The sequence below is a fragment of the Acinonyx jubatus genome, chromosome C1, assembly GCF_027475565.1.
Source record: "Acinonyx jubatus isolate Ajub_Pintada_27869175 chromosome C1, VMU_Ajub_asm_v1.0, whole genome shotgun sequence".
In the NCBI taxonomy this organism is placed as follows: Eukaryota; Metazoa; Chordata; class Mammalia; order Carnivora; family Felidae; genus Acinonyx; species Acinonyx jubatus.
The window spans coordinates 137,105,527-137,119,569 of record NC_069381.1 but is presented as its reverse complement, the minus strand read 5'-3'; the positions used below and the strand labels follow the sequence as shown (position 1 = coordinate 137,119,569).

At 40.5% G+C, this 14,043-nt stretch overlaps 1 protein-coding gene across 6 annotated transcripts in view; it reads right to left on the bottom strand.

Moving 5' to 3' along the window:
- Positions 1-7,882: 7,882 nt before the first annotated feature.
- MBD5 (methyl-CpG binding domain protein 5) overlaps positions 7,883-14,043 on the bottom strand; it is a 428,915-nt gene continuing 422,754 nt past the window's right edge. For all 6 annotated transcript variants that reach the window (XM_053215019.1, XM_053215020.1, XM_053215018.1 and 3 more), the window contains 2 exons: positions 12,331-12,406; positions 7,883-9,376 (listed from right to left, as the gene is read on the bottom strand). In XM_053215019.1, coding sequence (XP_053070994.1) covers positions 9,305-9,376; positions 12,331-12,406 — 148 coding nt within the window. In that variant the 3' untranslated portion in view covers positions 7,883-9,304. The remainder of the gene's footprint in view (positions 9,377-12,330; positions 12,407-14,043) is intronic.

Here is a 14,043-nt window from a genome sequence, read left to right as displayed (position 1 = left end):
TATCAGATTTCCAAGAATGCTTTCTTTCCCTTACCATTTAAGTAGAACTGAGCACAGAAAGTTGAATAAGAAAAACTGGGTCCCCCTCCTGCAACTCCCTTTGATCGCTCAGTGCTATCACTGCCTTTGCTCACTGAAGCAACATATTCTGGCCTCCCTGTATTTCTTCACTTAAAGCAATCTCCGAATGTGGATACACACACCTCAGGCACAGTACAAGATAATCCACTGGGATGAGAGAGGGAAAAAAGAAAAACACTTATTTCTGTTCAGTTAATCTCCGTCTTTCTTAATTTGTATTTTGTGTGTTTCATAACGCACATCTATAATTATTGCAGTAGTACACACAACACACACACACACACACACACACACACACATTTGTATATAGTTAGTCCTCAAAGTTTGGCAACCACTGCTTCATAACAAGGAAATCCATTCTTTGAGGGAGAAACCACACCTCTTGTTGATTTTGTTCTTCACTCAGAGAGCTATTCCTCCTCATGATGGCAGTCACCATGGTCTGATCTCTTTTGGCTGACCTGATTGCCTTGTGAAGCACAGAATCACAACGCACACACTTCCTCTCCTCCCAGGATGCCCCACCTGCTCCACGATCGCCTTGGACATTTGGGAAGAGCTGGAAAACAATCAGAAAGGGGAGGGAAGGGTCTCTCTCGCCTTTGGTGACTCTTGCTCAGACAGGCAGCTTATCCATAGCAAGCCAGTGCACTTCACGCCAATTTTTAAACGCTTTCTTTTCCAGCTCCTGTGAGTGTCTGCTTCCCATTCTTTGCCAACTAAACCAGAAGAGTGAGACTCAGCCTGAAATCACAGGCCCCTGACCTCCATGCTTGTTTTGAAATTTGAAGGAACTTATTGATCCTAGATGATCTCTATTTGATTGGGAAAGGGGGATAGAGCCCGTAAAAGGTCACAGAAGATTTCCTAAGGATATCTTCTCTGACCACAAAAGCTGCTTAAGATTAACTTGGCAGGAAAAACTATGTTCTGGGGAGGATTCAGTGACAGTCCAGGGACCAAAGCCCCTGGCGACTAGTCCCCCAGATGCTTTCCCATGTGTGTTGTTCTACAGCAGCCCAGGATACTGAACAGACGGGAAACCCCAAAGAGGCTCTGCCCCTGGGGCCTAAGTGCTCAGCTAAAATCGACTCCCTCCATCAGTGTTTAACAAATATCGCCCCCTCTTTCAGCAAGATGTGACTAAGAATTCAGTCTAAAAAGTCTAGGTTCAGTATTTAGACATAAACTTCCAATTTAAAAATAAATAATAATTCTTAATGACACTTGAAGATACTATCACTTTAGATTATTTGTTCTTTCCTCTCCCTTTTTGAAAGCATATCTCAGTGTATTATCTCTTCTCATTTTCATATTAGTCCTCTGAGTATAGCTAACCCTAGGAGAGTTGTGAACACCTTCTTCCCACCCTCCGTGAGTCTCAATTTTTTTAAGGAAATTCCTGATTCTTGCTTGGTTCACAGTCTTACTCCTCTCAAGAGCATCCCTGTTTAAATCAGGGAAAAGAAATAAATGGTTTAATGTAAACAGTAGGATCCTCTAAAGTGATCATCCCACAGAAGACTGGATCTTTCTTTAAGACAAATAAAAGCTATGTAATTTCCGTCTGTGGATGAAGGAACTGAGGCTCAGCCTCTACTATTAGAAGTAATAATAATGACAACATCTAGACTTGCATAGCATTTACTCTATGCCTGACACTCTTCTAAGTGCTTCACATAGATTGATTTATTTAATCCTCTAGCACATTGATGATCCTACCATCCCTTAGTTTTCAGATGACAAAACTAAGGCACCAAGAAGGTAATTTGCCTGAAGTCACACAGCCACTGAATAACTGGTTTCGCATCCTAGGAGTCTAGACCCAGGATCTTTTTAGTGATTTGTCCTAAATCATGGAGTCAGTCAGCGGTAAGAACTGGGACCCCAAATTTCAGTCTCTCAAGTCAAATATACTCTTCTCTGTACTAAGCTCTGTAGTCCTGATCTGACTGATTTGAAATTGTTTAAACTTTTCATACCTTGAGCTACTTACTCAAAGAACTCGTTCTGACTTCACTCTGAGGCTGAAAGCTAGAAGTTCTGTTTCTACCATGGTTGCCACAGTCAGTGAATGCAGTTATATTACTAGAGAAGTCATTTTCCCACCTAGTTTATTAGAAAACCATTTTATTGATTCATTTCTGCATGTGGCATTATGGGAAGTAGAATTAATCTAAGAAACACCATAGGTAGAAGATCCAGAAGCTCAGGGCTGGATAGGAGAACCAGAAAAGGCTTCCATGATGCAATTTGCTTGGGCCAGAACTGCCTTGGACAGGTAAATAGCACTTTCCTACCTTTAAAGCCTTTCTGGAGAGACACAACTCCTCCTTACCTGTGACACTTCACTGGCAGGAAGCTCCCTTTCCTGATCTAAATCTTTCATATTGCAGCTTAACGATACACGTTCTCTGAGGGCCTGTTATGTGACAGGCGCTAAGAACTTTATCTGCATTATCTCATTCAATCCTTAACCCCATGAGGGAAGTGTTCCCCTTTTACAGGTGAATCTAAGCATAGATAGGTTAAATAACTTGTCCAAAGTTAAACAACTGTTACTGGCACAGTCTAGATTTGACTGGAGATGATCTGTCTCCGGGACCCAGTTTATCAACATTATAATGGGCTGCCTCCCTGTCAAGGGTCCGTTTCCTGTATACAGGACCCTGTTATAGAGGGAAGGCCTATTTGCTGGCCTCTGGATCATAGGATTGAATGCCTGTTATTGCACTGCCTCTGTTGTTGTTATAGCTTTTTTTTTTTTTTTAACTGATAATTAGCTTTTAAAGCCCTTATGTTCAATGTTCATTGAATGTAGGAGGTGATAATAGTGGTTGGGGATACTTTGAAGGGCATGTACCTAATAATGACCTGGGATGGATGATGAAAGACCCCTGCGGTCTCCCCTGCTGTGGGATAGATGCCCCATGTAGCCAGATGGCCTTGTCCCGGGTCCCCGACTCCCTGTAGTCCTGCTTTCTTGGGCTTTGACAACCCTTGGTGCTTACCTGGCACCTCTGGCATCTCGTGGGCTCTTCTGCAGCTTCCTGTTTCCTGGTGGAGCTGTGTGGGAGGAAGCAGGCATGCCGAAGGTCTGTACCTGACCTACACTTACCTGTGCATTCTGGTTAGCAGGCCTCACTTTCTAACATTTCTTAACACGGTAATGCTTTGGGGTTCTAAACTTCTGTGGCCTCTGATCATCAAAATAGAAACATTATTGGTCTGCCAGCACAGCACTAATTTGTGTGAAGGAAATAAGGGATTGATGCTACCTCAAGACTGGGACAGGGCTTTGCTCAACAAATGTGGCATGAAGGGTTATGGTGGGCCCAGGATGTTTTTCACTTTTTGAGGATTAAGTGCTTTTCGAAAATGCTATACTCCAGACGAGATCTATGCTCCTCAGTGTCGTCTCACTCCAAATGCCTGTTCTTCCCACAGCTGTCGGAATAGTCTTTCTAAAACACAGACCTTGATCATATCACGCCCCACCTTAAAACCCTGCAGTACTCCCCACCACCGCCATGCTAAAGTGCAGTCTGGGGAATACTTGTCCAGATCCCCCTTAGGGCTTCACCCCTCTTCTCTTCTCAACTGCCTCATGCATGCTACCCCTCAGCTGTTCTCTCACACTTCCGCCAGCCTCTAGCCTTAAGCGTGCCATTCTCTGTGCCCCAACACACTCCTTTACCCTCCTCCAGGCCACACACGTCTTCTTTGCCCCATTCCTATTCATCTTTCCCTCATCCTCACTAACCTAGGTCAGAGGCCTGCCATGTGCTTCCCAGACCAGCCCTTATCACCCTTTATTGTACTTACGTGTTCCACTGGCCATCTCCTTGGGTTGCTCTGTGGGGGCAAAGAATTGGGTCTGTCTTATTCACTATTGTATGCCTACTGCTGCCTACTGGGTATGGCATAGAGAGGAACCCAAGAATATTTATCAAATGAATAAATGTATCAGTGATATCTGCAAGATCTATGAAACTGCTTCTATCAGAACTAAGAGGAGGATCGCACAAAAACTACTGATACTTGAACCAGACTGCTATAGAGAGCTGTTAAAATGTATACATGGCATGGTCTCCTTAGCCAAATTCCTCATCTTGACCCAAGGCAGGCAGCTACACTATCAGCCTTCTATTACCTGAAGCTTCATACACACATCCAAAGCGGGCTATTAGCCTTCTTGTAAACTGAATCATGGTATTTAGATAACTCTCCTAAGCCCAACATGGGAGTTCTCAAAACATGATTGTCTTGGGTCTTATGATCACAAGCGCCAAATGTGCTCAACATGAGGCTGAAGCTAATATATTCACTTCCTCATTGATGGATTGAGAAGCACTACTTTGGCATGGATTTTGTTTTGGATTTTGATCTAGGAATCAGTTTCCTGTTGATTACAGCAGGCAGAACATGCCAATATTTCACACAGACATATGTCCCTTAACTGATTCTGTTAAGGCAGTGGTTTTCAAGTCTCACTTTGTCCCCTACGCCCACTCTCCATTCCCCACCCCCACCCCAGGAGACATTTGGCAACGTCTAGCATCATTTTTGATTGTCACAATTTGGAAGGGATGCTACTGGCATCTAGTTGGTAGAGGCACGGGCAGCTGCCAAACATCCTACAATGCACAGGACAGGCCCCACGACAAAGAATGATCTCACCCAAAATGTCAATAGTGCCAGGGTTGGGAAGCCCTGCATTGAGGCGTCCCTCTGTAGACACATTGGTGCATGAGAACTAGGCCCTGTTTATCTGTGTAGTGCTTTCCAAGATGTGTGGAAACAAAGCAGAAAAGAACAAGTTAAAAAATGGTAAGAAGGCTGTGGTTCTTCCCTTGCCTATGATTTAGAAATTAAGATGCACAGCCTGTTCCTAAAGCAGAATAATTCAGTTTGGGGAGGTTTCCTAGGTAGGTCCCAGTCCTGGATCAAGGACTCTCCTATGGAAATATAATAAAAGGCATTTAGTATGGAATTGAACAGACGCTTGAGTGTGAAAAGGAGTTTTGGTGATTTCAAAACCATATTTGTTTTCCACATTGAAAATGTTCAGGTCATTTTCTTGTCCTAAGAAGATAACCACTTGGACAAAAATATCCACTTGAAATGCAGGTGAAATGTAAATTGCTACTCTTCTACACAGACAATCCAGTGTATTTATACTTAATCCATAAAGGCATGATGTTACAAAACACATTTGTATATTGTGAAGCCATCTGGCATCAAATTTTCCAATTTATAGACAACTTTGTATTTACATAACAAATTATTAAATCAACCATCTTTCCGGTTTATAAAAGGTCGCTGAGGTACACACACAGTGTGTATAAAAGCAGATAAGGCTGATATTACATATTTACAGTAGATACAAATTAATCTTTCATATTTGAAGATAATGCTTTTTATATATTTTTTCTGTATCAGACCCCCCACTGTTAGCAGGATTTCCCATGCTTGAGTTGTTTATTGCTTTTTGGCTCACGGATTTAAAATTCACTTCTGGGTTGTTTACACGTATGAATTACTAATGTTCTTATCTCTTTGGCTAATGCAAATGTGATAGAGTGAATGAAAGAAAAGATAAATTAATTCAATATTACAGTTCTGGCTGTTGATATTATTTTTTTCATAGCCCCCAAATGAATCAAGTAACGCACGGCTCATTTTATACGCTACATTGAAAAGTCTTGAGACTTGTATTAAACACCATTTGGGCATCAATGGGCAAAGTAAACAAGGTATCATATTTTCGGTAAGGTCTAGAATCTTGGCTTCCTTTTCAGAAAGAGTAATGTCACCAACATCTGAAGCATCTTAGATTTTAAAATCTCAATGCAAAACCACTTGTGACTTACAAGGGAACATTGCAAACTGCAGAGAAGATTACCAGAGTTAATCACAATGTGTTACCCTGGTCTGAAAGGAAAAAAGAATTACCTCATGGAATAAGTCAGTTGGGAATCTTCATAAAACTTACAGAAAGCAAAATAGCAGCTCTCTGCTGTTCCCACAATTCTGCAGTGTTACATTCAAAAATGAAGGTGGGGTTTACTTGAAAAAGAGACATTGCCAATAACTCAAAGTCAGGGTCCAACTACAAGAGTAAAAGTGGCCCATGATATCACAAGGGATGAATGCTCTTAAAGCATTTACATTCACAAGGAGACTGAATACTACAAACCAAAAATATTCCTTTAAATAAATAAAAACCCTGATTACTTTTAATGCTACAAATGAGACAAATCAAACAAGAGCTGCTCAGTTAATTTTCATTCGCTTGAAATAATCTTTAAAAACTACTTAAAGATGTAGTTTATTCTCGTTGTGCTTCCTAAGACTGTTAAGGGACACAAAATAAAATGAGATTTTCTTTTCCAAGAGGGGTATTATGTTCTTTAAAGGAGCAAAAAATTTTTTCATTGTTTCAATTGTCAGATTTGTTAGGGGGAGAAAAAAGTTTACTTTAGGAAATAAAAAATTTACTAATGTATAAAGGCTAGCCTTCATTTTTAAAAAATGAATTGGCTTCAATACAAAGAGAAAGAAATGGCTCTATGGGCAAAATTCAAGTATGAGTGACCAAGTTTTTAATTGTAAAGTAGGTGCAACATTTAAAAAAATGTTACAGCACTGCATGACCTGTAATGCTAACAATATTTACATTAACTGCTTACACGAAACCATATAACTGTAAAAGAGAGGGGGGGAAACCCCATGTGGACTGGAACAACAACACCTAGCAGCCACATCAAAGCCATAAGCAACCAGTGAAATCATGGGCACAAACATACTTTACATGGTCTACAGATGTAAAGTATACATTGGTGGGGAACCACACATCTAATTAGCTTAAAATACCTAAAAGAAAGCCAGGTGGACACAAACTCGTTCTAAAGACAGGAAAGGCTAAAAAAACTTCTACGTATCAACACACACATCCACCCCCACATATACGCAGACACACGCCATGCACAAACACGCATATGCATCTATCTGGGAATAAAAACAACCATGTAGACAGAACAGTAGAAAAGCAGATTGGTGGGGGGACAACAAAGGACATTTATGGTTTAAACATAGCAAACACGCAAAGATGTGTCAACTGAACTACACAAAAGATTACTTAGGGCGACTGCGCGAAGGACCGGCAGGCAATCCCACTGTTACATGAAAGACAAAATGGACCTACCCCTACAAGGAAGGTTTCCTGCCTCCAGGCCATGAAGCCTGGGTGCCAGTTGTATTCCATCAGGCGTGGGGGTAGGGGTGAGGGTGGGAGTGAAAGTACAGTGAGACACAGGAGACCCAGGAGACCCTGGGGGGAAGAACTAAGAGCTGTTGCTATCAAAAGTGAGCCCTGGTGGAGTGCTCTGTGCTGTGGCCCCAAGAAACCAACTGGAAGAATGACCTTGGTCTCCTTTTTCCTGAGTTACTGGAACTCTGCTACATCATGGGAGTGAGGAGTATGCGGGGTGGATGAGAGAGGAGGGATAGTGGAGGTGGTGGGCATCTGGGGGTCCAGAGCCTGCTATTGAAGGGCTCCCGGCAACTGGAGCATGAAGCTGTTGAGTGAGCCCCAGGCTAGGGGACAAGGCAGCGAGCGCTCTCTAGGGGTTTATAGGTTTAGGGGTGGGGGCTGGTGATTCTAAGAATAAAGGGATAATGGATCCCTTCTTTTGACAATCCAACAGCTGAAGTCAGGCTGGAGGCCTGAAACTTCTCTCAAGTGCGTGGGAGACAGGGTTATACCACCACCACAAAAATCGTGAAAAAAGACGGAAAATCATGTTGTGCTACATTTCTTATTAATAACCTTGTACTTTACAATGGCTCACAGTTTTAGGTTTGTATACTTGTAATGTAGTATTTTCTCTCTACATTTGTTTCACATTTTTTTTCTTACTTAATATAATATAAATAATTTGGTTAATAGATTTAACCTGCACATTTCAGCCACATTAATATATATAAGAATCTGTTAATGGTATAAATAATTCTTTAAATAAAATAAATCTGATATGTTACATAATACTGATAAAAAATTACCATTGCTAATAATTTTGTAAGCCACCTTCACTTCTGGTTTGAGTAATACTGATGAATGGCTATGACACTTGCTGTGATGATTGGTATTTTTTTTTTTTTTTTTTTTTTTTTTGCCACTACAAGAAAACTGACTTATAATCAACCTTACCTCTGATAATGGTTTTGAAGGGGGGCTTTTGCCTCCTGGTGTGGAAACAGAGTTTTATCTTGTCCGGTATTGTTTGCCAAAAAAATTCAACTCTGAGCATCCGTGGTGGTGCGGCCTAAGCTATCTGAGTCAAGAGGTGGCTATCAAACATTAACTACAGAAATGACTGAGTAAAATATTCCATCTAAGATTTTTTTTTTATAAAACCTATTCTACTTTAAAACTTAGGTAAAAAAAATATGCAACAAATGGTTGCAGTTTCTGAATTCTTAATTTAGACCTGTGAGCCCTCATCCCTTTAGGAATCTGCAAGGTTTTGATTTCCTAGGCACCCGAAATCGGGTCCAGTGCTTCCGGATAAGGTTCATTCCAAACAGACAATAGAAATGGACACTCGGTGGTGTGCAATGTATGTCATAATTCAGGTAATACATCGTCATGCCTTTTCTCTGCTGTTAAATACAAAAACAGCATCTTTTACATTATCATAGAAAAGCATTTAGGTTGTATTTTTATTTATCACTTTACACTGGTAGTCTCTGGTAGGTGTACTCCATAGAAACCAAAGGATTTTGTACACTATTTCTTTGTACAATAAAAGATAAAGTGTGCATTAGGTACGCTTGTACATGACAATATTGTACAATATTTACATTTCTGATATCGCCATGAAATTCTGCATTTTCTATATACAACATTGAAAATTCTTCAGAAACATGTGGACATTTCTTATAATCACAATTTTAGTATTATAGAAAAAGTTTCTCAGTAATCTCTTGACCATTTATTACTCTCATCATTCAGGGATTTTGATTGGTTTTCCAGCATTCATTATCCTTCCTCACCAAAAAAAAATATCGTATCACTGTTTCTTTTAGCACCCTGTGGTGGTGGTAGCTATCTGCCATAGTATAAATACTGATATAACAGTGGCTATATCAATACCTATATAGAGATAATATCTGTGCACGTTCCTTTAATAAACACTGCGCATTGGTGGAGTAGTCCCTGTTATCTGGAGATCTTCCTCCTCTTGGGTTTGGGGGGTCTCATTTGTCTGTCTCCCTGTGGGATTTGGTGAACCTGGAAATAAAGAGGTGGGGAAAAAATAACAACAAAGGTTGAAAGTACAAGCACCATTCGATTTCTGACAAAGAAACAGGGGAGGAAAGAGATTCCACCTTTCATTTCCAATCACTGATCTCCTGAGCCATTTAAAATTTTTACCAAGATTGTCCATAGTCACTACAGGGAATGAGGAGTCCTAGGAACAGATGAGCAGAGCAAACCTGTAACACTGGAACACAAGGGAGGAACCAGAGAACATCACGTGTGGGAAATGACGTGTGCAGTTGCTACCTCTGCTGTGCATTTAAGACAAAAATAAAGCCCTTTTTGTTAGGGATCCCTAGATCGCCAACTTCAGCAGAGTCTAGAAAAGCAGAAAAATACATACCAAACATGTTTTCTTCTTTACTTCATCACCTGACTTATTTTACAACTACTAAGAAGGGTCAGAGATGGTAAGAATATGCACTCAGCTCAGCCCATGGAAGTTTATTTAAGAGAACAATCAGAGTGAAAAATAGAAGATCACTACCATCTGTTGGCAGATCTGAGCTTGTATAGTCTGGAAAGTGTAACTGATGAACTCATCTCTGTATACTAAATGCAGAAACTGTAGCAGTTAGGGCTGTGTTTCAGACTGAGCAGGCATGGAGCATGGCAGAGCATGGTTACCAGGTATCGGATAGCAGGTATGGTTTGGAGGGGCAGAGGACAGGTGCTAGGGAGGTGATCAGGTGCCCCACAATGTTTGTGGTTACTGACAGGAGAGGGCAAGCCTAGACCCAGGAAAGGCAGGATGGTCCCAAGGCCGTGGTGTAGCTAATGTTTAACAACCAGTACCCTGTGGAGGGACACAAGCCGAGTGTAGGATATGCCAATTTCCATGGTGTACGTACTTGTACCACAGCCAATTTCAAAGTTACCAACATAATGTCACAGAATTCATAATTAGGAGATGTTCCCAATCAGCTCTCAAGATCCATTACAAGTTGGCTTAATTGTTTTAAAATAATGTTAAGATAACAACGAAGGCCAATGCTATTCGAAGGCAAACGCAAAAAGCTGTTTTAAAAACTTAAATTTTAAAAGTAACATTTATAAGTTTGTCACACTGCCTCTTCCTCCTAACCTGTCCATATACATTTTTTAAAAACCACTAGTTTCTGACGAAGAGCGATAACTAAAAACTTGTTATAATTGAGGAAAGAAGCCTTTATCCAAGGCTGCAAAGAAGTCTTGGTAATCTGTGAACCAAATATGGCCTGAAAAGGTATTTTGTTTAACAGCTATATGATGTTTCAATGTTTACAAAGACAGTTGTCAACATGAAAAAAGTTGGAATTTTACTTCTAGACTTAGCACCTTATGAAAAATTGGAGGAGCTGGCAATTCTGGCATAATTTCCCATAGGTTTGGACCTGCTGGAGTATGGAAGGAGTTCCTTCTGGAGAGAGCATGGCCGCCAGGTTGCCCCAATCCCATCACTCCTCACTGCCTGCTGGCCACAAAGGCTAAATGTCCTGCAGCAAAGACCAGCAAGAGGCTCACGGAACCCATTTTCTCTTCTTCCTGAACGGGCACATTGTAGAATGCATTTCCTAGTCCATTTGCCTTAAGAAAGCCAGATGAGGGGGTCAGTCCAGTGGAAAACAGCAGAAGTGAGGAGCCTATCCTGGCACCCCTGTGCATACTCACTTCTCTCACCTGCTGGGCTGCATGCAAATGATATGAAGGAGCACTCGGAAGCCCTGAGGAATGGGGGACACTAGAAACAGAAAGAAGAACCTGGGCCTCTGAATGACTGTGTGTGGAAAGCCCTTCCCCAACCAGAACCAGACTGAAGTAAGTAACAGTATCTATTGTGCTGAGCCTCTAAGGTAGCCTCCTTGACCTCTAGTTGGCATTTTTCAATCCACTATTGTGCTGAGCCTCTAAGGTAGCCTCCTTGACCTCTAGTTGGCATTTTTCAATCCACTTGAATTGCTGTTTTTTCTCACACCTGACCCACTTTACTTAGTGTATTTGCCTGGCCTTGGAAGGTGTTGGACTTCATGATCCCTGCTTCCGAACTTTCCTACATTCTGTCAGGAAGTTTAACATCTCAGGGCCTTAATTCATCCATCTACAAAACAATGAGTTAGATCACAACATCTCTAAAGCCCATACCAACCCCAACATTCTATGAGTCTATAACTTATACCTGTCAATAAGCAGCCACTGAATGGGTTGTTGGGGTCCAGGTGACTTTAACACAAAGTGTTGAGTGAAAGTAAATTAGCTTTCATTGCTGAATAGCCTTGGATAATTCACATTTTTTAAAAGAAATTACCAAAATTATATTTTGAGTGTTTACACTCACCAATGTTTGAATTAGAGAACAATGATGAAACTTCTCACATTCGATACTATTATGTGAACAGTTAAGTAAAAATGTAAAGAAAGAACAGACACAACTTCTTGAAAACCAGAGGTTACTATGTTCAGTAATTTAACAATAGGACTTTGTGCCAAATATTTTACTTTTTAGGTAACAATAGAAAGGAAATGAGAGGTCGATACACTCTTGATCTTGACCCTATTGTTCAATATCCCTCTCCCCCTTTTTTTTGGTTCTATGGACAAAGAGAAATTTGCATTATTGAATATTTAGGCAACAGTAATGGCCACTGCTGTGCAGAGAGTTAAATGCATAAAGCTGTGGTTTGAACTTTATTTTTTGCTGCTTACGTTTAGAAGGAATGTTATGTGGGAAAAACAAAAGTTATCTCAGAAAAAAGACACAGTTAATACTACTAGGTTATTTTTTCTTAAATTACTTTGAATCTTTTTTGATATCAGTCTTTTTTGGAGCCTAGTAATTTAGTATTGCTACGTGAGTTGCTTGTCAATATTGAAGACACTTTACCAAAACGTGTAATACAATTTATTTTCAAAGAAACATAGTATAATGGAAAAATAAATTAACTTACAGTCCCAGACATTTTGTCCAGTTCACTCATGGCCTCATGAATAGCAGCTTCTAAATGGTTATTTAGCTTTCCACTTCTGGAATTAATCAAAACAACACACCAGATTAACAAATTAAGGAATCAAAGTCTCAATTTAATCCCCTAATCAGAAAACAGAAGCACCAATTCCACCCTACTCAATTTATATTTACATTTGAAAAAGTCAGATGACAAACATCCCTGGATTCTCACCACTTAATACTAATAATAAAGTCGCAGAACTATGAAAAAATGGAGCACATGATAGGGGACAATGGATTCTTTCCCTTTCCACATGCTTCTTCCACAGTCGGATGATTTTGCAAGAAAACTGGGCCGCGGGTCTCTTTTCCCACAGACGCAGCCTGTCGTCCAGGATTCCAGCCTGCCCTGCACTGCCTGTTCTGGCCTGTCTCTTTCTCAGGCAGCCAGGCTGCGTGGCCAGGGGGAAGGCGGAGGGGCTGAACTGCAGACTCTGGCCACTAGGGAGCTCCCTCTGCCCTCGCTGCCGTATCCCGGCTTCTGAGTTGAGCAAGTGAAGGCTGAAATCCTGGTGCTTGCACAAGTTCTGGGTGGGAAACAGTTTAACAATCTATCACACCTAAGGCTCCCTCCTGGGCCCACCACCTTTTCTGCAAAACCAAAGTAACTTAACTATTCAAACAGATAAAGAATGGTGTCTCAGAGTGTCTATCGCTCATCTGACTTTTTCTCTCTACTCAGCCTAGCATTACACACATGTGCAGCCTGAATAACACAAAACGGTATATTCAAACTATAGGAAGCTGTGCAACGAACTACTTAAAACCAGGCAAATCCACACCATCTACCTCTGTAATTATGTACCCTTTGTCTATTCTAACTAACTTACTTTATTCTTTTTTATGCATATAGTTACGCAATTATTCTGAGTACTAAGCTGATTCATTTCATTTATCTTGTCACAACAATTACTAGAAAAGCTGCAGAGATAAAGCTGCAGGCTGTCAGCATGGTTTTCCAAGAGTTAAGTCTCACCTCGGCACGTACACGGAGATTGGAAATTTGCAGTTGGGGAAGAATTTGGCTCATAGTCCCATTTAGTTTGGCTCATGTCGTGTTTAAAAACATATTTGAACTTTAGTGGAATGCCTTTACATGAGGCCTTTTGGTTTACCACAGCCCCCACCAGGTTTTACCCTCATACGCAGGGACTAGACAATTCGTACATTTAGTTTCTGCATATACCCTGAGGAGTATACTGCTGGGCATATCACAGATGCTCCACATACTTCCTAAATAAAAAATCTGTCCAAAGCTAACACGACGTCTGTATATTCTGGGATATACATATATGAACTTGAATCAGTTTAACTGGAAAAAAAAGATTAATGTATTGGTTTTAACTAAATTATGTGGGCAATACAACAGGAACCCCTTACGTTTTGCCGGCCTGTAGGCTAGCCTCTAGCTTTCACATTCTTCCTATTTATTTTTAGAAATATAAACAATGCAGAAAAGTGCATAGAATAAGTTAACCTCTAACAAATCCACTTCTGAAAATAAACTGATAATAAATTATTATTTCCTTTCTTTTTTATTAAAAAAAAAGCTGAAGTTCCCATTTGTTATCAATTCCTAGTCTCATTCTCTCCTCCTCTTCTCCCCAAAGGCAACTATGTTGTGTTTTTTTACAGTATGTTTTTATACTTTATA